This window comes from Phascolarctos cinereus, unplaced genomic scaffold (genome assembly GCF_003287225.1).
Source record: "Phascolarctos cinereus isolate Bilbo 61053 unplaced genomic scaffold, phaCin_HiC Scaffold_4;HRSCAF=312, whole genome shotgun sequence".
Lineage (NCBI taxonomy): Eukaryota > Metazoa > Chordata > Mammalia > Diprotodontia > Phascolarctidae > Phascolarctos > Phascolarctos cinereus.
The window spans coordinates 118,235,791-118,260,762 of NW_027555847.1; the positions used below are offsets into that span (position 1 = coordinate 118,235,791).

Consider the following 24,972-nt stretch of genomic DNA (forward strand, 5'->3'; position numbering starts at 1 on the left):
CAGTACTAGATTCCAAACTATATTACAAAGCAGCAATCATCAACAATCTGGTAATGTCCAAGAAAGACAGAAATGGATCAGCAAAATACATGATGTATACAATATACACTAGTATATGACCATATTAATTTGCTGTTGATCAGTTGTTCAGTAGTGTCTGACTCTTCAAGAGCCCATCTGGGGAATTCTTGGCAAAAATACTGGAGTGGTTTCCTATTTCCTTCTTCAGATCATTTTACAGGTGAGGAACTGGGGGGAAACAGGGTTAAGTGATTTGCCCAGGGGTTTACAGACGGTAAGTGTCTGTGGCTAAACCTGAACTCAGGAAGATGAGTCTTCTTAACTCTAGGCCTGACAATCTATCCACTGTGCCAATTAGCTGTGTTTCATAACCCCAAAATCCAAGCTTTTGGGGCAACAACTCACACTACTTGACAAAAAATGCTGGAAAAACTGGAAAGAAGTTTTGAAGAAACTAGACATAGACCAACATCTCATACATACCAAACATATTCACATTTACATGTATACCAAAATAAGGTCAAAATAGGTAAACGATTTAGACATAAATGGTGATATCACAAGTAAATTAAAGGAGCATGGAAAACTTTGCCTATAAGCTCTATATATAAGGGAAGAATTTATGACAAAACAAAAAAATAGAGGACTAAACACATTAAACAAAATGGATAATTTTGATTATATAAAATTAAAAAGGCTTCACACAAACAAAATTAACACAGGCAAAATTAGAAGGAAGGCAGGAAACTGGGGAAAACTTTTATAGCAAGTTTCTTTAGCTTTTCTGATCAAGACAATTGATCCAAATGATCCCAGACAATTCCAAAGGACCCAGGATAAAAAAGGGAATCCTCCTCCAGAGACAGAACTAATGAACTCTGAGTACAGATTGAAGTGTATATTTTTCCCTTTTCTTGCTGTGGGTATGGGGGGGGAGGGGGGGACACGGCCGGGGTATAGGTGGGTAGTTTGGAACATGGCTAATATGGAAATGTTTTGCTTGACTTCACTTGAATAATCTATATCATACTGCTTTTCTTACCAATGGGTGGGGAAGGGACAGGAGGCAGAGGGAGAATTTGCAACTAAAAGTTTTAAAAACTGTTTTGAAATTTTTTAATGTAATTGGAAAATATTTGATGAAATACAAACATAATTTTTTTAAAAATGATAACTGACATTAACAAATGAGCAACAAGATGGCAGACAAGACTTTACCAGCTAGTAAACCTGGACCTTATTACCCCTAAAAACAAAACCCTCTGGAATCCTAAGCCTGCATACAACAACAAGAACTTCAAAAATGCTTTCAAAAGAGAAAAGAAATAAAAAATAAAATAAAAGGTAATAAATGTCAAGATCTGTGACTTTCAAAGCATAAGTAATTAGCAAATTACAAAAAATGAAACCTCTACTGGTGAGTTTCTTCAAAGAAGTGAAAAATAAATGTATTTTGAATACGAAAGTATTGAAGTTGAAGAAAATCTGGAGGAAGAAATACAAAAGGCAACAACATTAAAAATCCAAGTCAAAACCACTGACATTCATTTACTAACTGATAAATGGTCAAAGAATATGAATAGGCAGTTTTCAGACAAAGAAATCAAAGCTATCTATAATCACATTAAAAAATGCTCTAAATCACTATTGATTAGCAAGTTTCTTTGATAACAGGACTCATAAAAGATAAGAATCATTCCTCAATTGATAAATGGAAGATACTAATAGGCAGTTTTCAGAAGACCTCAAAGCTCTCAATAGTCACATGAAAATTGCTCAAAATCACTACTGATTAGAGGAATGCAAATTAAAACAACTCTGGGATACCACCTCACACCTATCAGATTGGCCAATATGTGGGATATTGGAGGCCGTAAAAACTGGGATACTAACGCACTGTTTGCGGAGTTGGGAACTGATTCAAGCATTCTGGAGAGCAATTTGGAACCATATGCATACCGTTTAATCCAGCAATACCACTGCTAGGTTTATATCCCAAAGACATCGCAAGAAAGGAAAAAGGGCCTATTTCCACAAAATATTTATAGCATCTCCTTAAGTAGTGGCTAAAAACTGGAAATTGAAGGGATGCCCATCAACTGGGGAAGGGCTAAAAAAAAGTGTGGTGTATGATTGTAATGGAACACTATTGTGTTATAATAAATGAGTGAAGTGAACAGAACCAGAACATTTTATATAGTAACAGCAATATTGTACAAGGATGAACTTGGAATGACATAGCTATTCTCAGCAGAACAATGATCCAAGACAATCACAAAGGACTAGTGATGAAGCATACTATCAACTTTCAGAGAAAGAACTAATATTGTTTTAATACAAACAACAGCATGCTATCTTTCATTTTTTTCTTTTGTTTGAGACTTCTTGTACAAAATGACTAATATGGAAATGTTTTACAGGAATGCACATGTATAACCTATAACTGATTACTTATGTTCCAGTAAAAAGAGAGGGAAAGGAGGGAGGAATAGAATTTGGAGATGAAAACTTTAAATAAAACTGTTTAAAGAAAAACATTACACTAACTTTGAAGGATCATAAGCTACCAAAAAAAAAATGTTGAACACCATAATCGAAGAAATAATACAAGAAAACTGTCCAAAACTTTTTTAATACAGAAAAGAAAGCAAAAATCAAAAAGTCCATAGATCACTTCCAGAAATAAACCATACACTTCAAACTCTAAGGCATATTATAGTTAAATTTAACAATTTCTAATACAAATAATAAATTCTACAAATGTCCAGAAGTAAAAACTTGAAGTACAAAGGAAAATAAATTCAAATAATACAAACTATTCTATACCATTAAGTATTTGGTTTCAAATACTTTTAATATGAAAAACTTTTGTGCATCCTTCCAGTCCCCATCCCCTCATATGATATTAGTAGAACTTTAACATCCCTTAAGAAAATATATAATGACAGATTATGATAATGAACTTGATTATTATAGATACTCAGAAAACTACTGACTCTGACCCGGAGAATGAGCCTTTTGATGAAGGTCAACACACACAAAACATAAAAGTCTGAATTTTTTTTTTATCAAGAGGAAAAAAAATCAGAGACAAACTTGAAGAACCTGAAAAAGAACCTTTTTTCAAAATAGCAATAAGACATTGTATCAGCTCACCAGTGTTAGGAACAGTGACCTTTCCCTGACCAAATATGTCCGGGCCTCTCCACTGGTGACAGGTTTGGGTTGCTAATCCTATCCAGTGGAAAGGACATTGCCTCATTACCACCTGTATATACTTTTTCTGTTCAAAGGACACTTCAAAGTTTCAATTAGGAAAAATTAAGATGGCACTTTCTCTTTTTCCAGTTAAAACAAAAATACATGATGGAAAAAAGTGACTATGAAATCTAGAAGGCTTTCAAATGAATATGTATTTTATTTATCACAATAACATTCATTTTTATTTGCAAAATAGTATTACGAGGTGTAAATCATTCCATTCACGGAAGATATGTTTTGCTTGTTTATTTTAGAAATCACACTGCATAGTTTATTGACATTAAATAAATATCAAAATAATGCTGGTACACATATGAATTCATGGATTCCTTGCAATAATTCCATGGTCTATAGGCTAGAAAACACTGGAACATGCCAAATGTATGCATTATAACGTGATTCAGCTTTTCAAATAGACAAACCAATTATCTTCAAATAAAGTAATATTTTTGCCTTTAAAAATATTTTCTTCCTCCAATTTTTTTTCTCTATGTTTGTCTCTGAACATATGATAGGTTACGGAAGAGAATTCCTATCACTTCTGAGAGTGAATGCTAAATTTTGTTTCTTGTTTACTGAAGTAAAGCTATGTTTGATGTTCATGATAAAAATATGCTTTTTCTAATATCTTACCATGTAGTTCTATTAGATTTCAAATACCAAAACAAATATACACAAAGTATACCTAAATAAAACATCTTCACAAGACTTGTTATTTTCAGAAATGTTGGTAATACTGAAAGATATCATCTCTACTTAAGACAGTACTCAACTCTACTCTCTCAAAATAATACTTCAGGAAAAAAAAAGAGCATTTCAAGAACCCTGTGGGAAGTCATCACAGACTTTACCAAAGAAACATGCAATTAGTACTAGATTCCTTCAATAATCAGAAATTTAGAATTTATCTATTTTGACTCATCATTAAATATCACTTCACATTTACCCTGAACTACATTCAATGCAACAAAATTCTAGGGGTACCCAAAAGTAGAAGCCCTTGAATGAAAGGAAAAATCAGAAAATTGAACTTATATGATCTACTGGGACAAATGAAAGATGACATGGGGCCAAGAGGACCCTTCAATGAATTAGATAAATATGTAAGCTAGACATTTTTAAAAATATGTCCATTACAGTGACTTATAATAACTGAACCATTAAAAAGCCACTGTTTTTAAAATAATTAACTCACGATAAATAAACTGGCAATCTATACTTAATTACAAACTACGAAAGAAAAATTAGAAATTTCTGGCAACCAGTTAGACAAGAAATGTTGAAAATGATTTTACCTTGAGCTAGCCGTTCAAGTCGCTTTCCATGCTCTGGAGGTATGGCATACCTAAAATTGTATAAACAGATTTTTAAAAGTTATAATTTAAGATTATGATCTAAAGAATAAAATACATATTTATAACCAGAAAGCAAATTTCAAATAACCAATTCAAGTGAGTTAAAAGGATTAAGACAGACTAAAGACAGGTTTTTTCCTTTGTTTCAAATAAAACTCAATTTCATTAGTAATTTTAAAAGGATTAGTTAGCTGAATATAATTTGTGCCTTTATAAAATAGGCTGGCCATTTATCCTATTATAAGACTAGGATCTGGTATTATTAATGTTTCAATTAAAAGATTTAAAAGAATCTTTTTTATGCTTTAATTGTCAGGTATGACAGAATAAAATTAAATTGTACAAGCAAATACTTTCCTATTACTACTATAATTTTCCAAAATATAAATTAACAAATTTTACCATTCTTAGAAACAAACCCATTCCTTATGTATATTGTTAAATTCTTTTTAAAATCTTAATTATATTCATTTAACAATCTTTAATATACTTTAAAGTCTTTCATTGTGTATTTAGCAAACTTTTTAAAACAATTTCCCTATACTTTGAAAAGAATAAAGCCTAAGCACGTTCATGTTTAAGGAAGTCTTAGTAACAAAAATTCTTATTTCCCAATTTGAACATACTATTTAATTTCAGTTTTTCTGAGACTAACAATTATTATATTTACTAGCTCACATTTATAAGCACAAATACATAAGATCATAAGATTAGGACGTAAAAAGATGTGAAAGACAAAGGTCCCCGAGCTGATATAATTTGTTGTTTGCACCCCAAGCCGGCATCCCTGTGTGTCATCCCTGTGTGTTCTTGGGATCAAGACAGTTGTCAGTCAGCCTGCACTAGACTGAGAAACTGCTTATGCAGCTGGGACCTTTGTAGATAAGCAGACCATCCTATCTTCATGGTCTAGCAATTCCCAAGGGAAAAGAACACAGCTTTTGCCATTGCATTTCTCCACCCCTTTAGGAGGGAATTAGTCCTTTTCCCACCAGTCCTGCTCTCTTCCTCCTCCCATGCCCCTCCCAATTAGGAGTTTCTGCCCTTCCTCCTCCTTTTGTAGCAATTTCATAATTGCTTCTTTTTGGATTGTGAACTCCTGGCACCTGGAATACTACATATATGTTCGTTTCTCTTATAATAAATCCAGTTGCAAAACATATGTCAGGACTTATGATAGATATAGATATAGATGTAGATGTAGATGTAGATGTAGATGTAGATGTAGATGTAGATGTAGATGTAGATGTAGATGTAGATGTAGATGTAGATGTAGATGTAGATGTAGATGTAGATATAGATATAGATATAGATATAGATATAGATATAGATATAGATATAGATATGTGGTTAACAGTAAATGGTGACAGCAGTGCCCTATGATGAGAGAAATGAGTTAAACTTGCCAGAGGATTCAGAGGCAGGACTAGGTAACATTTGTGCACCATTGTTTCAGATCTCTGGCTTGGAGAGTTTCACTTTTCTCATATCTCAAACTCCTGGCTCTTCTGACCTAGTCTCCTATTACAGTTAGAACTCCTAATTACTTTTAACTCTTAATATTATTAAACTTCAGGTGCACATTTAATGCTCCTGATAACATACTGCAGAACTTAACTGGACTCACTGAAATTAGCCAACTACATAAAAGTAAATTCAACTATATATCTTAACTTGGAGCCTATGATTTTTTAAAAAATATTACTATAACTAATTCAATATATTGATTTACTTCATAATCACGTATTTACTTTTTTGCATTTAAAAACATTATTCTGAGAAAACGTCTATAGGTTAAACCAGACTACCAAAATGGTCTGTGAATTTAAAAAGGAAAAAAAAAAAGGTTAAAAACACCTGCTCAGGGAACTGGCTTGGAGCACTAAGAGTTTCAATGATCTGCTTATGAATGGGAGACTGATTTTCTAGCCAGTTATTTCTCACTTCCAGGCCAGCTCTTAATTCACTCCACATGTTCTCAACCTTCTTTTTTCTTTCATGGAACCCTTTGGCAGTCTGATAAAACTACAGGCCCATTTTCATAACATTTTGTTACCTACATTCATAATTTACAAAAATCCTATATTTCACTTAGTGGTCAGTAAAAATACAGCTCTCCCCAACCCCTTCCAAGTACATGGACCTTGTCTTCCCCAATCCAGAAACCTCAACTGAAGAATCTGCACGACATGACACTCCCTAAAACACACAATGTCAACTCCAATACAATAAAGTATATCTTACAATATTATAATACATTGTTATATATTATTTATATAATACTTTACAAAGAAAGAAGGAAAATAATACCTTAATTTCACTTTTCCTGATTTCTATGACAAATTAAAATCACTCTACTACATACACTCCTTTTTTTGCAAACACATGGATTGGTTAAGTTTAAAAGGGGGCAAAAACTAAGTCTATTTCTATATATATATATAAGGTCTACTTGATTGTTTCTTCACAGGTTTTATGATAGCTTTCCCTGAGCCAGCAATTGGCAATATCAGCCACAACCCAAAAAGAGAACTCCTTATGTGTTATCAAATGTACAGATCTGCAGTTAGAAAGCTGTTTGCTTGCTCACGCCAAATTCCATGGAAAGAACTTCAAGGGAATGCAAAACTGCTCTCTTCATATTTGTAGTCAGCTTATCAGAAACTTATTAAAAATAAATCCATTCATTTATATGTTTGTGCTTAAAAATATTGTATAGTACTTTCTGCTCATTACCTCATATTACTGATGCTGATATAACAAAGAAAGTTAAAATGAACACGAAGCTTTCATGCACAGCACAAAGGAATCATAGTATCTATAATTATTAGCTGCAAAGTACAATATTTTTAAAATCACACAAATTAGCACAAGAATGCAGGCTCAGGGTGAAAGTGAAATTAGAAAATCTAAGGAATCAAGGTATGGACTAGTTAAAAAAAATATAACATGAAAATACAGCTTCTAAGGGAGAAAAAATCGAATACTAATCTCTATTAGATATTCAATAATATGTAATAATAATTAAACAAGCATTTACTAAGCACTTTCTTACAATGTGTCATGTTAGGGATACAAAGGCAAATATCAAATAGTATATGCCATCAAGAAGCTTGCTTTCTATCAGGACAGACTACATATACATAAATAAGAATAAAAATAAGAATAATATAAGGCAAATATATGGGGTAGCTAGGTGCACAGAGTGTTGTGTTCCTGAATTCAAATCTGGCCTCAGATACTTACTAGCAATATGACCCTGGGTAAGTCAATTAACCCTGTTTGCCCCAGTTTCCTCATCTTTAAAATGAGATCAAAAAGGAAAAGGCAAACAACTCCAGTATCTTTCCCAAGAAAACCCCAAATGGGTCACAAAGAGTAAGACACAATTGGCAAACAACCAAATGACAAAAATATATGGGGAAGAAAGAAGTAACAGCTCAGAGGGATCAGGTAAACCTTCATGTCAAAGGTAGCACTTGAACAGACAAATAGAAGAAACAAGGGATTCTCTAGAGGAGTTGTAAAGTGCAAGTGCAATCCACCCATTACAGAAAGCCACAGCAATGCTCCAGCCAGGACACAGGAGTGTGAAATGAGGAAATGGGATTCATGAATGATAAGGTTAGAAACATGAGTTACAACCATGACGTTAGGCACTTTAAAAATCAAACAATTAAATCTGAATCTAGAGGCAATAGGAGTGATTGATATGTACCACATAGAGAAAGAAACATGGTCAGATCTGCACTGTAAGAATATCATTCTGGCAGATATGCATAGGATGATTTAGAGTGGAGACAGACCTGAGGCAAAGAAACCAATAAGGAGACTACTACAATAGTCCAGGTGAAAAGGTTTATGTGCCTGAATGAATTACAACAGAGGCAATGTGTACATACAGAAAGAGAAGGAAGAGAAAGATATGATGGAGGTACAAACAGCAAGATTTGTGAACTGGCTATGTAGACTGAGGAACAGTGAGGAATTAAGGATAAAAGCATAATGCTAGCAAAACAGCTAATTGAATAATAAATGCTAAACAAAATACATCAAGGAATGAAAATAAATGTTTAGACTGAAAAGAACTCAAGGAGAACGAAATGGAGAATAGATAGCATGAATGAGGGCACATGGTGGGCCGAGGGTAGTTTTATGTTTATGAAAGGTAGGTCAAGAAACAGATTATCTCCAGGGATCCTGACATTAGAAGAAACCTCTATCCCCTGAAGGAGCCTATAGTTAGGGGTCATGGAACAAGTACTAGCCCTGGAGTCCAAGACCAAACCAGCTATATGACTCTACTCTTGTATTTCATTTTCACCACTAAAACCAGCCAACAAGGTCACTTTTTTATTTTCCAGTAAATGTCTAATAAAAAGTGTCCACAGATGGCCAGTCAGCTGATATCTTAAAAATGATGACCCATCTTCACCTGGCTAACTAACCTTGAGCAAATTAGAAAACGTTCCAGTCTCATATTCTTATCATACTAAATTAAAGAAGTGAAAGTACAAATCTGGAAGTGAAACTTGTTCTGCTGTTCCACACTAATTACCATCCTGAAACTTCCAAAAATGAGGGAGCATCTCTTAACCCACATTGGAAATTAGGCTAACGCTAATGCTAATAATAACTTTATATAGTACCTACTATGTGCCAGGCCCTGTGCTCAGCATCTTTTTTTTTTAAAGCAAATATCTCATTTCATCCTTAACAACCTTGAAAAGTGAGGTGTGCGGAAACTCAGGCAAACAGAGGTTAAGTGATTTGCCACAGGTCACAGACCTAGTAAATGTCTAATGCTGGATTTCAACTCAGATCTTAATGGCTATAGCCCCAATGCTGTAACCACCATATGATCCAGCTACCTATACAACAAAAGAAAAGTTAGAAAATTATATTTAGAACTACTACATCACCCCGATCTGAAGGAATGACAGACCATCCCTTCAATCTAAGTACAGATGTAGATGCTCATAGTTTCTTCCTCCTATTCCCAGCCATCTATGACAAATATCCTTAAAGAAATATTTTTTGGACATGTAAGGCTAAAGGGTAGACTTCATTTGTGCCTTCCTAGTGTGGACCTGAATTGTTCTTTCTTCTTTGGCTTATTCTCTCAATTACCCTTTGTTTTGTTTGGATAGATGGCATTTTTGATAATACATGAAATAACATCGATGATAATGGGTATCCTTTTTTTACTCCTTATCTTACCAAAAAGTCTTCCGGTTTATTTCTGTTACATTTATTGCTGGCTTTAGGTCTTACATCAATACTATTCATCATATTAGAGAAATATCCGTTTATTCTAATGTTTTTAAGTGTTTTTAACAGAAATGTGCTTTATTTTGTCAAAAATCTTTTTGGTATCTATTAATAATAACATCATCAATAACAACAAATAATACCACTTATATAGTACTTAAAGGATCACAAAGAACTTTGCAAATATCTTATTTGATTGGAACAACCACCTCAGAAGTAGATGATATTATTATTCACCTTTTACACATCAGGAAACTGAGATAGACATTAAATAACTTGCCCAGAGTCACAATATTAAGTGGTAAGCAGGATTTAAACTCAGGTCTCTCTGACTCCAGGTCCAACACTCAATTACCTGCATCCCCTAATTACTGCATTGAAATAATTAGCATAATAGTATAATAATGATTTTTGTTTTTCTTCTTCATATGATCTATTATGTTTGTTAATTTACTAATAATGAACCAATCTTGCTTTCCGGGTATAAGTCCCACCTGGTCATAATGCACAATCTTTCTGATATATTGCTATAGGCTCATTTTTAATATTTTACTTAAAAATTTTAAATCAGTTTTTGTTGAGGATATTGTTCTATACTTTTTGTTCTCTGTTCTGACTCTCCCTAGTTTAATTATCAGGATGATATTAGTATCATAGAAAGAGATAGGAAGGGTCCTTTGGTCTGTTATTTGTATCAACAGTTTATGCAATATTAGAATTGTTCTGGGGCAGCTAGGTGGCGCAGTGGATAGAGCACCGGCCCTGAAGTCAGGAGGACCCGAGTTCAAATCCGGCCTCAGGCCAAACACTTGACATTTACTAACTGTGTGACCCTGGGCAAATCACTTAACCCCAACTGCCTTTAAAAAAAAAAACTTCACATAGAATTGTTCTTTGAACATTTGACAGATTTTACTTCTAAATCCAGCTGGCCCTGGAGTTCTTTTCCTTGGTAGTTCATTTATGATTAGTTTGATTTCTTTTGCTCATATTGAGTTAAGTAATCTATTTCTTCTTTTGTTAGTCCAAGAAGTACAAAAATACAAATTTTTCAGTATTTATCCATTTCCTGTCATCAGTTTTACAAGCATATAATTGAGCAAAATAGCTTCTGATAGTATCCTTTATTTCCTCCTCAATTTTTGTGAATTGTACATTTTCGTTTGCTCACTTTTTAAAACAAGATTAGCTATTTATACCTTTTTAGCTTATTTAAAAACCAGCTCCTAGTTCAATTTTTTCCATTTTTAATTTCATTAATCTCTTCCTTAGTTTTCAAATTTTCTATTTTGTTCTTTAGTTCTTTTTTTTAACTTGTTATAGAGGTTTTTAGCTGCATATCAAATTCACTGTTTTGTTATTTCTTGGTTTCATTTAAGAAAGCGTTTGGAGATGTAAATTTTCCCCTGACAGGTGCTTTAGCTGCATCCTGTAAATTCTGTTTTTTTATCTCATTATTCTTATAGTGTTGGATGAAATTTTCAATTTTTTCTACAATTTGCTCATTAGTCCACCAGTTTGTTTAAATTGTTATTTAGACTCCAATAATTTTCAATATTTTTCAAAGGTTTTTGGTTGAATATAACCTTTGCTGATTTGTGATCAGTAAATGATGTGGGTAGTATTTTTTCATTTCTGAACTCTGTGGTAAGACCTTTGTACCCCAAACATACTCAATTTTTTTTAAAGGTTTCCATTCAAAGCCAAGGAATATATGAATTCCTTGCTAATCATCTTCAGTAACCTCCAGCAATCTACCAATTCTAATTTTTTAACAGTTCTCTTTAGGTCCTTAATGTCTTTCTTGTTTATCCATCAGTTAAAATTGCCTATGTATAAAATGAGAACATTCAGATCTTCTTTACTACAGTTTTACTACCTATTTCTCCCTAAAATTCAACTAAGTTTGTCTATAAGGCATGTGGGTACTATACTACTTGGAGCATATTTATTGAGTTCTGATACTGATTTATTATCTATGTGTACTGTAGCTTTACCTGAAATCATGATTGGTTGCCACTAGCTTTTTGAGTTGAAATGAAGCATGCTATTTTCTGTTCCATCTCTTCATTTTAACTTAATTTAGACTATTTGAATATTTACATGTCAAGTATATTCCCTGTAAGCAACATATTATTTGATTCTGTTTCATAATTCATCGTGTTATTATTGTCTTGCATTTTGTGGGTAAAATCATCCCCTTCATATTCACTATTACAATCATTAATTTTGTATTTCCCTCCATCCTTTCTTCTTGTACTTTTTCCTCCATCTCCCCACTTTCCTTTTTACAAATAAAAATCAAGGCCTAAAATAGAGTTTGCCTAACATTCCAGATCTATAAATTCATTACTTTTCTTCTTCTTCTTCCCCTCAATGCATGGGCATAATTCAGGTTTTGCTCATCTTCCTTTCCTCTTAATTCCCTTCCCCTAACAGAATTTATTTTGTGTTTCCCTTCCTTTTTTGATATTTCTCTTAAAAGTCCCTCCTTTTCCCTCTCATTTCGCCATCCTCTTTTGTTCCCCTTTTGAGATTAAAGTATTCATTTATGGTGATATTCATGTGTGTTGACACTGTGGGTATGTCATGTATAATTTTTTTCAATTTTTTCTTGTCCAGTTCAGATGAAAATGAAGTTTCTGGGATGTCCATTCCTCTCTCCAAGTTTGAACATTATTGATTTCATGTACTTCTATTAAGTGATAATGATTTCCCTTATGTTCTTACTTCTTTGTTCTCTACTATTATCCCCCATTCCTTCCATTTCTATCTTCTCCTCAGATCTTGAAAAGAAAACACAATCATACCAAAGGATCTCTGTCAAATTTACATTTCTCTATTGTCTTTGAAGATATTAAGGTACCAAGGAGACATCTATTTCCAGCCTTTCTATGGAATCTGGAATACTCATCTTCCTGAGTTCAAATCTGGCCTCAGACACTTACTATCTCTGTGATCCTGAGCAAGTCACTTAACTTTGTTTGCCTCAGTTTTTTCATCTGTGAAGTGAGCTGTAGTAAATAGCAAACTACTCTACTATCTCTGCCAAGAAAACCCTAAATGGAGTCACAAACAGTTGGACAGAACTGAAACAACTGAACAACAACAACAACTTTCTGAAGTCATGAATCTCCCTTCCCACACTGCAACCAGTCTGTCCTCAGTTCCAGTACAGACACTGCTGCCATCCACTGCTGTCTCAAAAAGACAATGTTAGTGTACTGATAGGAAGATCAGAAATCCAAAAACCTCCAAGCCTCTTCAAAGCTAACTGTTCTCCTTTGGACAAGGAAGGAAGAAAGAAGGTCCATGAGGCCAAGATAAAATCTGAAGCTCTCCTCCCTTACCCAGATGGGATCTTCCTGATGGGTTTTGCTTTAACACTCTCTCCTAACTTATGCTCACTCCAATCTCAGTCCTAAAGTGTCTTAATATTCTATAGACAATTCAGAACCGGTGACCAAGTGTCCTCAGCCAATCCAAAAATGCTTCATATTCAACACAATTCAAGGTGATAAAATACTTTTTCCCAATTAGGGTTAAGTCTTTGATTGACTGACTAGTTGAGACATGTTTTTAGGTCTTTAAGGAAATCACATTAAATAAGGAGGGATGATTTAATTTATTCAATTGAGTTCTACTCTTACGTATATAACCAAAACAAAATAAATTCTGTCATGTTCAACATATCCTCATCTGAAATTATTTAACAATAAACTTCTTATATGTAGTTCATGTTATCATTTCCTCAAATGAAACATGAAAGATTTCTAGGATAGTTTAAAGACCATCAGTTTCTTTAAAAAAAAAATTTTAATGCTACAGAAAATACAATGGTACAATGAAGTACAAATTTCTTGGGACAAATAATAATTTTTACATGGTTTCATTTCATGAACAGGAATTATCATGCATGTAGGTATGTATGTTTTAGGCCAACTTAGAATGTCTAACTTTGATAAGACGAAATCAGATTGAGCTGATTTCCCTTTAGTTAATTCTATAAGTTGATTGATGGATTTCATGCCACATACACTGACTGCTCTTGTGATTTACAACAATGTTTACTGCTCTACGGAAATGTGTAAAAGTTGTAACTCAAAAAACACAGTTCAGTTACTGCTAGAGAAATTGCAGTGCCTGTCGGCATGTGGAAGTCAAGCATTTCAAGGACAATTCAAGACTACAATGAAGCATGATCAGGCATACTTACCCCCCCCCAAAAAAAGTGCAGTCAAAAAACAAAATAAACACCAACAACTGATGCACTATTGCTGAAAAATGGCCTAATTACTACTCAGAAAAGCAGCAAAGACTTTTAAAGGAATCCAGCAACTGAGGAATCATTACTTACTCTTTTACAATAAGTATTAGTTTTTGAAGCTGGAAGAACAGCAAAAAGACCAGGTTTAAAAAAACACAAACAAACAGCTACTAATCATTACTATGAAGAAAAAAAACTTCTCATCAAAAAGACAATACAAAGACAGGAGTACTGAACAACGGAAAAAGATCATTCCACTTGTGAAATTCACATTTTGACGCAAGGCTGTAACAAAACATCTGGCAGAAACACAGATATAAGATTATAAGATTGAAGTATCTTTAGGAGAGTGTAAAGCAACATTTTGAGAATTTTGCTCATTTACAATGGGCCTGGAAACTTTTCGCCATTAAGGAAATGATAAACTGAGATAAATATATTAATATAAAGAAAAATGATCACAATCACAAAAACTGATCAATGGAACTGGGATAGTGTCTCAGGACTTTCTACCAAACCACACTTTTATGAACAGTTAAGAAATTTATTCAGAATAGAGATTAACAAGTTTTGAAGTCCCAAGAATCCAGCTGATTTAAGTTCCATTCCACAGGCTATATCAGGGCTAGAACTCAAAAGATGAATTACCTGTCAATAATACATGCAATATCCAATGTAATAAGAGTGTAGTTTCATAATAAACTAAAGAATGTGTCAAAATGCTGCAATATCAAAAGCAAATCACTTAAAACAAGTAACTGCAGCCAAAAAAGACATGTTACATATTAAAAGTTTTTTTTAAAGATGCAAAAAGTTGTGAGGTCCATTGAAATAAAAGAATTTAATTATTTTATTTTGATCCTAATTGGCCAATCACTATATAAAGGTAGCTCATTTTTTTACCTTCTAAAATTTCTGCTCTTTAATCTATCAGAATCTTTTATTATACTAATCCTTTTTGGTATTTATCAAGTTTATAATCTTTTAAACAAAATAGCCTTTGATATAAGAATGAAAGAAATACCAAAGCAACAAAAGACAATAATGAGAATTAAGCTTTGGATCTAAATAGTTTAGAATTAGTACTTATATTGCACTTTAAGGTTTGGCAAAGTACTTTACAGGTATGTCTATTTGGATTTTCACAGCATTATCCCCGTTTTACTGGAAAAGAAACAGAACAGAGATTAAGTGACTTACCCAGGGTCACACAGCTCACCAGTGTCAGGGGTGGGATTTGAATTCAGCTCTTCCTGCCTCCAGGCCCTAGCTGATTTACTAGTTTATTAATAGTACAGCACAGTAAAGAGCTGCAAAGAACCATTACCTAAGAAAAATGGCAAGGGGCAGTCAGGTGGCACAACGGATAGAGCTGTAGCCTCTGAGTCAGCAGGACCTGAGTTCAAATCCAATCTCAAACATTTGACACTTAACTAGCTATGCGACCCTGGGAAAGTTACTTAACCCCACCTGCTGCACTAAAAAAAGAACAAGAAAAATGATGAACTATTAACAAGCATTTGAAATACTGCTCCAAGTCATTAACAATAAAAGAAATGCAAATAAAACATTTCTGAGATTTCACCTCACAGGAAGAAAAGTAGAAAAGCTACAGGAAGACAGGTGTAGTAAGAAACTACTGGTAGAGCTTTAATTGTTCCCACTATTCTGGAAAACTATTTGAAATTATGTGAAAGAAGCAATTCTTTCTATATAATAGCTTCTAACCCAGATATTTCACTGTTAGATATATTCCACAAGCAGGTTGATAATAAAAAAGAAAGACTCCACATAGACTAAGACATTTATAGCAGAATTTTTGTGGTATTAAAGAACTAGAAACAAAGTAGATGTCCATCTCTTGAGAAGAAACTAAGCACACTATAGTACATGACTGTAATGGAATATTACTTTGTTACAAGAAATGATAACTATTCCCCAATAAGCAAATTATCAAGGGAGAAAATTCAAACATTAGACAATCATATTAAAAAAATGCTCCAAATCACTAATAATTGGTGAAATGCAAACTGAAACAACTCTGAGCTACCATCTTACACCCATCAGATTGGCAGATGATAAAAAAGGGAATTGCTGGAGACAATGCAAGAAGGCATATTAAAGCGCTGTTGAGACAACTGACCTAGTCTAGTACTTCAGAACCATGCCCAAAAAGTCACTAAGCTGCACATCCTTTGTCCCAGCAATACCATGTTAGGCCTGTATCTAAAGAGATCAAAGAAAGAGGAAAAGTACCTATATCCATGAAAACATTTGTATCATCTCTTTTTGCTATAGCAAAGAATTGGAAGCCAATGGAGTAATGAGCAATAGTAAATGGCTACACAAATTGTGGCATATAAATGCAATGGAATTATTGCATCATAGCAATTAATGGTGACAGGGAGGGTTTCAGAGAAGCTTGTATGAACTGATTCAGAGAGGAGTAAACAGAAAGAACAGTTTATACAGTAACAATGCTATAGTGAAAAAGAACTGTGAATGACTTAGTAATTTGGCTCAATGCAACGACCAACCACAGCTCCAGAAGGCTGATGATGATGCACACATATCCACTAACAAAGAGGTCACTGACTCAAGAATTAGATTTATCTTCAGATACAATCAAGGAGGGAGACTGTTTTCCTTGACTATACATACTTGCTATATATGGGCTTTGTTTTTCTTTTTGTATTTTAACCAAGGTGGGAAAGGGGAGATAAGGATAGGATAGAAAGAAAAAAAGAAAGACAGAAGGGGGGAGAAGGGGTACTGAAGCATTTTTTTTAAATGAGAAAAAGATAGCGAGGAAAAGGAAGTCCAAGGAACATTTCAATTAGATAGAGCAGTTTTAAATATTACGTTAATCATATCTATTTTTTTAAAAAGAAGCTTTATAGGAGATCCAAAGTTTCCTGTAAAATCCTCTTTTTCTGCTCTACTATATATATATGTAACTGCACATTTTATCTGGTGTTTGGTAAATTCTGAATTTTTTAAAAATAAATTTATAGAAGAAAAAAATTATGAGCATTATGAATGCAGAAGCATGGGGAAAATTAAATTAATACAGAGGGAAGTAAACACAACCTAAAAGAACTTAGAAAATGGCAACAAGTGATTGCAGCAAAAAAGGTCATATTGAATGTTACAATTTTTCTTAAAGATTCAAAAATTTCTAAGGTTAGTTGTTTAAATAAGGCCATGTAAGTAGAAAAAACGATAAAACGATAAAAACTGAATGCCATGAAATTATGACAAAGCTTGGCCCCAAACAAAAGATATGAGAAGACATTTCCCCTCTTGTTTACAGAAATGGAGGAACTACGAGTATAGAACACTCCACATAAAGTCAGACTTCTTCAATAGGTTGTTTAGTTTTGCTGATCTTTTTTCCTCTTTTTATTCTTTATTGTAAGTAATGACTCATTAAGGGAGAATAGTGAGAGGGATATGGGGGTGATGGAAAAACTGAGATATTATTTGAAATTTTATTCCAAAAAAGATATTCAGCTCGTGTAAGAAGGTAAACCAGAACATCACTGTGTTTGCAAAAAGCAGAAACGTCATTTTCTGGACTGTCAAGTTATTTTTATATATGATTTTTTATCTCTGTGTAGTTCTACAAGTGAATGAATTCTTGAAAACTGAATGAGCATGTAATAATCATCAAGCTAACAAAACATTCTCAATCATTTAATTGGCTGATTACATATGATGAAATATAGTAAGATTTTGGCATTCATGTAGCTAAAGCAAAATAAAATGCAGTTTGCAAGTAGCAAAATGCTAAATGAAATCCCTAAATTAACACTTAGAAAAATGAGAGTAGTCCTTTAAGCAAAGTGAATTGAGAATCAAAAAAATTTCTAAAGGTTAAGCTTTATTTCAAACGTTTCCCCATCAAACAGGGCTATCAGAACTACAAATTCATTCCTCTCTCTCCTCCAAGCCTGTTGAACTCATTAATGTATTCTCATGATGCCTTACTCCCATAGACCTTAGGCCAAACTCTTTTAGATTAAGGGATAATATATTTGATCCCTTCCAGTTTTAAAAATCCTATTTAACCTATTAATTTCCAGAAAATAGAGTAAAGTAGAAAGTTGGGAATACTTCAAAACAGGCACTATGATCAAAACATAAACAATCTGTGACTTAAGACATGCCAAGTACTTTCTTCAAAATACTGCAAGGTGTATAGGGCAAATATTAATATATCAATTTCACAAATGAAAAAACTGAAGCTTGGAGATTTACATACTCAATGACACAAAGCTAATAAATGTCAGAATCAAAACTAGAATTTGAAGCCACATCTACTGACTGAGTCCAGCATTCTTTGCCAGCCTACTTGGACAATATGAAGAATAATTTTCCTAAGTATTATCATAAGTTTTCAGTTTCCCAGTCATCATCTACTGTCTTTATCATTTGAGTTCAATTTTCCCTAAAAGTGTGAAAGTTGACAACTATAATAAAAACTTGTTCACAATGAATACAAATGTGAAAATAAACACTACCAAACTCACAAAAAAGAAAAGAAAAATACAATGCACTATTTTCATTTTAATATAGACACGCACACAGACATAAAGACACACACTTAGAAATCTTTGGAGTTAGGAAGCCCTGAAGTCTGAATCCTGCCTCAGATTCTTACCAGCCTTGTGACCCTGCGCAAGTCACTTCACTCCCTAGGCTTCAGTTTCCTCATCTCTAAAATGAACATAATAACACCACTTTCCTCTCCCAGGGTTGTTGAAGGCATAAACAAGTTAACACATGTAAAGCATTTTGAAAACCTTAAAGCACTATATTAATATAAGGTATCATCATCGTCTTTATCATTATCATAAATAAATATGTAACTTGCCAAGATTTGGGTTCCCCAAAATGAAGATAATTAATGCTGTACAGGTCCATATCTTCAGTGTGCCATGCAAATGTAGTTTTCCACATGCCAAAATAGAGATATGGGGTATTTACACCCTCAATAGAAATACCACACTCTTCTCCAACAACATCCAATATGGTGTTCAAGTGAGCTATGTTCCATTCATCCACACCCTAGAAACAAAGGGGAAATGCAACATATGAATAAAGAAATAAATATAAAATTAAAATAATGATCACAACAAACTCTAGGTGATTTATAACTGATATTCAAATAATAATTCAGAATCCATGTACATATATTGATCATTATTAACCCATTTTTAGGCCTCAGTGACTATGGGATGTTCTTTAGTTGGTGGCTGCCTGATTCAGAATGGCAGAGACAAGTTAAAAGACCATATTGGCCCCAATTAGGCAGAATTTTGTTAAGCAATTGTTTAACCATCATAGAAATGACACTGATCAATAGCACCATGTCAAAGGGAGAACTACTAGAACGGTGAAAGGAAAGAAGACTACGTAGAATAAAGGTCAGTTCACATATCTAAGGATGTTTAACCATAGAACTGAAGAGCGGGAAAAGAGTGCCATGACTTTCTTTAAGTATATAAAGAAGGTATTAAACTTGTTCTGATTGACCCCTGTGAGCAGAGGACCAGTTAGAAATAATCATATATCTGTCAATGGAAAGAAAAAATTATTTTAAAAATTGTCCAAAAACATAATCATATGCAAGAAATACTTAAGTTTTCCTTCCACTTCATATAGAGGTTGATGACCACTTGCTGCAGATAGTATAGAGGGGATTCTTATTTAAATTGGACTAGGTAACTTACAGGATTCCCTTACAGTTCTGAGATTCTGTGCCTGTTAATTTAGTTTCTCTGTACAAAGTTTTCTTGATTACAAGCTTGTCACATGATACGTGAAAATCAGTTTAAAGTCATGTTTGACATCAGCAGCCTGCCAAATCTAGAAACCCATTTTATCTTCCATCTCTCTTTCCTTACTCAGAAACCTGAAATTTAATTTTTGCCATAATATACACAGGGTCTTAGAAATTGTACAAACACTGACTTATCACTGCAATAAACGTTAATTCTCACAGTTACACCCAGGAACTGAATAAGGATTGAATGTGTAGAACACACTATGCTTACTACTGGGCCACAAAGATAACGAAGGCAGTCTTCATCTTTATGGAACTAATAATCTGGTTTATCCTTGGCATGGATAAAAGTAATTCATTAGAAGTGCTGAAAAATTTATACATGGAAAGTACTGCCAGAAGAAAACTCAGCCTAATTTAATGAAATGAGTACAAGAAGAAATAACAACCCAAAGTATGGTGAGTAGAAAGAATATTGAGTGAGTAGATGAAGCAATCACAAGATGTTTTATTATGACTATATGATGTATAATGGAAAAATATTTTCAATACACAATTTTCTCACACTAAACTGTAAAGTCTCAGTTCAAGACAATGTCTTCAGATAAGACTTGACCACTATAAAACATTACAAGATGAAGACATTAAATTTACAGCCATTTTCAAGTTACTAAAAAGCAAAGATAACTATTTGGTTAGCCCAACTGGTGAAAAACTATAAATTTCCATAAACATAATGAAAGCTTTTAAAGTTTGTCTTAGGGCAGGATTAGTACCTTAAATAATGCCTCACACATGTATAACCTATATTGGATTACTTATCATTTCAGGGAAAGGTGAAGAGAGGAAGGTGAATGCACCAGTTAGAATGCACACTACCATATGAGCCCTACAGAACTTAAACTTTGTTTAAATGTTAAAAAACTTGTTTTAAAATGTAATTGGGGGAAAAAATAAAATATCCTATAAAAAAATAAATGAATGAATGAATGAATAATGCTTCAGCTATGTGAGGGCACTTACTGATGGAACAGTTAGTTAATGAAGCCCCGCCTATGTCAGACGAGATAATTTAATTCCAGAGTCCCTTTAAGTACCTGATCAATCAGTAACTTGTCCAAAACTAAAATGCCAAGGATTTAGAAATAGGTCAAAGTAGTACTATTCTAGTGATGAGTCTCAGAGCTAAGTAAACATATATTAGAGAACAAAGTTATTTGAATCAACTTATGTAAAAATAATTATTTCATTCTATTTTGGGTGATGCAGTCTAACTCCAATCCAATCACACCTCAAGAGTTATACATTCTAATAACAGAATTCTATTTAAAAGGCTTTACTGAAACCATGATTCTATAATAATAAATGAGAGTCTTATTATAGGGACTATTTTTAAACTAGATGAATTTGAAGACAATCTTGCAACTATAGTCAAAAGCCATTCCCTCCAAGATTCACCAATTTTAGAAAAATTACAGTTCTCTTTCTAGCTACTAGTAACTTTTACAAGGTGGCACTAGATAACTAACTAAATTTGCTTTTTATTTTCCCATGTGAAATACAAATAATAATTATGTCCAAATGGGATGTTAAGATTTGGGGGCTTAGCATAGTAGCTGACAAGTAGTAGGTGCTAAATAAATGTTTATAGATTGAATGACTTAATGATTGATAGGGCTTGAAGATACCCTAGAGATGAAATGTCAAATCAAAACCCTTTGTTTAATAGATAAGGAAAATGAAGTCTAACTTAACTACTTAACAAGGTCAAAATGTAGGAAATAGCAAAACTGAGATTCTTATTAAGAGAGTTAATGATCATAAAAAGATGCATCATGGCATGACAATAGTAAATTGATCTTAGAGTGAAGAAAAACTAAAATGAAGTCATGCCTCAAATTAATAGCATCTATGTGACTCTCAAAAAATATCACTTCACTTCACAGTGCCCTATCTCTGCACTCTCTTAAGAACCTCATGTCCTTCCGTGGGTTTAATTATCATTTCTATGCAGGTGACTCAGAAATGCAGACTCTCCTCTAAGCTTCTGTCTTACATAACGAACTATTACACGTTTCACTGGATGTTCCAATGGCATTTCAAACTTAACATGCCCAAAACATAATTTATTATTAATCCGTGAAAACAGACTCCTCATCCCAACTTCATTATTTAATCACCAGGATGATTTGGGCATTATCACCAACTTCTCATTCTATCTCATTTTCACATATACAATTAATTACCAAGTTTTGTTGTTTCTATTTCATTATAATTTGCAATTATTCCACATTCACTTAGTCTAGATCAACATGTAGACATACACACATGTATACATATACACTCATCTACCCTATTAGAATGTAAGCAGCTTTCAAGTAGGCATTTTTGTTCTCTGAATTTGTTAGCCAAGCACCTATAACTGTGACTGGCACAAAGTAGCTACTTAATAAATGCTTGCCTAACTAAAGTGATCATTCTTTGCACCAGCTAAGAATGTACACTACCATGTAATTCTATACCAAAAGATTCTGGTTCTGTTTGGGCAACATTAGATTTTCATGGGAGTCTCAATGACTTGTAATTAAATATATTCATGATTCTGCTTTCACCTGCCTTAATGCCACTGTTCTAGCTGGTGTTTACAAATGTAATGTCAAATTGCTTAATTTAAGTTTTTAGACATGTGACATCATGAAAAACATATTTCCATACTAACCATAAAAAAGCAAAAAAAATAAAGTGAGAAAGTTACATTTCAATTTGCACATCAAGAGTTCTCTCATTGAAAGTAGGTGGCATTTTGTCATCATAAGCCCTATGAAATTGTCTTGAACCATTAGGTTGATGAAAGTAGCCAAGCCTTTCACAATTGGGCATCGTTACAACATTGCTTTAACTGTTCACAATGGTTCCCTAGTTTCACTCACCTCACTTTGAATCAGTTCATATACATCTTCGCATGTTTATCCAAAACCATACCTCTAATCATTTCCAACAGCACAACAGTACTCCATCAAAAATATATGCCACAACTTGTTTAGCCATTCCCCAACTGGAGAGCATTCCAACAATTTCCAATTCTTTGGCGCCACAAAGAGACGTGACAAATATTTTTGTACCTATTGCTCCTTTTCCTTTCTTTGATCTCTTGCAGATATAGATCTGGTAGTGGTATTGCTGGTCAAAGATATGCCTAGTACCAAATTGTTCTCCAGAATGGTTGGACAAGTTCACAATTCAAAGACAGGTCATTAGCATACTTATTTTTCCCTCATGCCTTTCAGCATTTGTCATTTCTAATAGGTATGAGCTGGTACCCCAGAGTTGTTTTAATTTCCCTTTCTCTAATCAAAAGCAAATTAAGAGCTTTTTTTCATACGATTTCCTCTTCTGAAAAATGCCTTTTTATATCCATTGACTATCAATTGAGGAACGGCTTCTGTTTTTATAAATTTGACTGTGATTTATATTCAGTTTATATTTTAGAAATCAGGCTTTTATTGAAGTAACTTGCTGTAAAAAACATTTTTATATTACTTCGTTGTCTATGATACCTTTAAGCAAAATATAATTTCCCTGTTTATTCCTCTCAATTAGGTCTATTTTTGCTTTCGCTTTGTCTGAGATCATGATTGCAATTCTTGCCCTTTTTTAGGTTAGCTGAAGCATGTTCAATTCTGCTCCATCCTCTTGTTTTAATTCTGTGTATGTTTTTCTGTTTCAGGTTTCTCTCTTGTAAAAAACATATTGTTGGATTCTGGTTTCTAATAGATTCTATTTTCTGCTTCTCTTTTATGGGTCAACTCATTCTGTTCATATTCAGAGTTACAATTATTAATGATATTTTTACCTCTATCCCATTTGCTTCTGTTTCTTCTTCTCTCCTCAAAAGTCTTTTCCTTCTAACCACTGCCTCCCTTAATCTAAGTTCTCTTTTATCAGCCCCCCCAATTTCTCTTATACCCTTCCCTATTGGGTATGTTACATTTACACACACACACACAAACAATGGATCTATTTCTGTGCATGTAAAAAAACAGTCTTCCTCTGAACAAATTCAAATGAGAGTGAAGTTCAAGCATTGCTTGCCACTCCCACCCATTACCCCATCCATGGCAAAAGCTATTACTTGAGCATATCTTTTATGTGAAAAAATTTCCCCCATTCTACCTCTCCCTTCCCCCTTCCCCCATAATGCATTCCTCTTTCTCACCTCTTTAGACTCACATCTATGCGTTCTATGTAAATTCCTTTTAACTGCCCTAATAATGATAAAGTTCTTGAGTTACATGTATCTTCTTGCCATATAGGAATGCAAGCAGTTTAATGTTATTGAATCCTGCTTAAAAGATGATCTAAAATGTCACTGTGGGTGCTTGTTTTAATAGAGTAAGAAGTTTATATCTATTGTTTCAGGCTATACCTTCAGAAGTTTACCTGTCCTCTATAGTTTCAGCCTCAGACACTGTCATTTTAAGCAAGCTCCTGGGTGTGCGTTACAGAAAGACAATTGTGCTTAAAGCAGTGTAGAAGAAATTCAATATTTTGTGATCAGTTGGGGAGTTCTGAGGGATGGCAAGGTATGTTTATTTAAAAAAATAGGGAAGCAGCCAATCGAGAAGGAAAACTGAAGATTAGTTAGAGAATGAGGATGAAAGATGAAACAATCATTTGGAGATCAGATGGTATGGACATTTACTCAATGTGAAAGAGAACTAAGAGGCATCTAGGTAGCAGAGTGAATAGAGCCTAGGTCTGGGGTCAGAAAGACTTCAGTTTAAATCTGGACTCAGACACTTCCTAAATATGTGACCCTGGGCAAGTCACTTGACCTGTATCTGTCTCAGCTTCATTCATGGAAAATAGCAACTACTTTTAAGAGTTTTTTGTGTTAATAAAAAAAGATTTTTAAAGAGCTTAACTCTGCCTGGCACATATTAGATGCTTAATAAATGCTTGTTTCATCCCCCTTAACCCCATAAGTAAGCCTTATACAAAATGGAGAA

General features: G+C 33.6%; 1 protein-coding gene across 8 annotated transcripts in view; it reads right to left on the minus strand.

The window, feature by feature from the left end:
• KDM4C (lysine demethylase 4C) overlaps nt 1–24,972 on the minus strand; it is a 484,233-nt gene that overhangs the window by 346,654 nt on the left and 112,607 nt on the right. For all 8 annotated transcript variants that reach the window (XM_021006278.2, XM_021006277.2, XM_021006274.2 and 5 more), the window contains 2 exons: nt 19,052–19,245; nt 4,578–4,627 (listed from right to left, as the gene is read on the minus strand). In XM_021006278.2, coding sequence (XP_020861937.2) covers nt 4,578–4,627; nt 19,052–19,245 — 244 coding nt within the window. The remainder of the gene's footprint in view (nt 1–4,577; nt 4,628–19,051; nt 19,246–24,972) is intronic.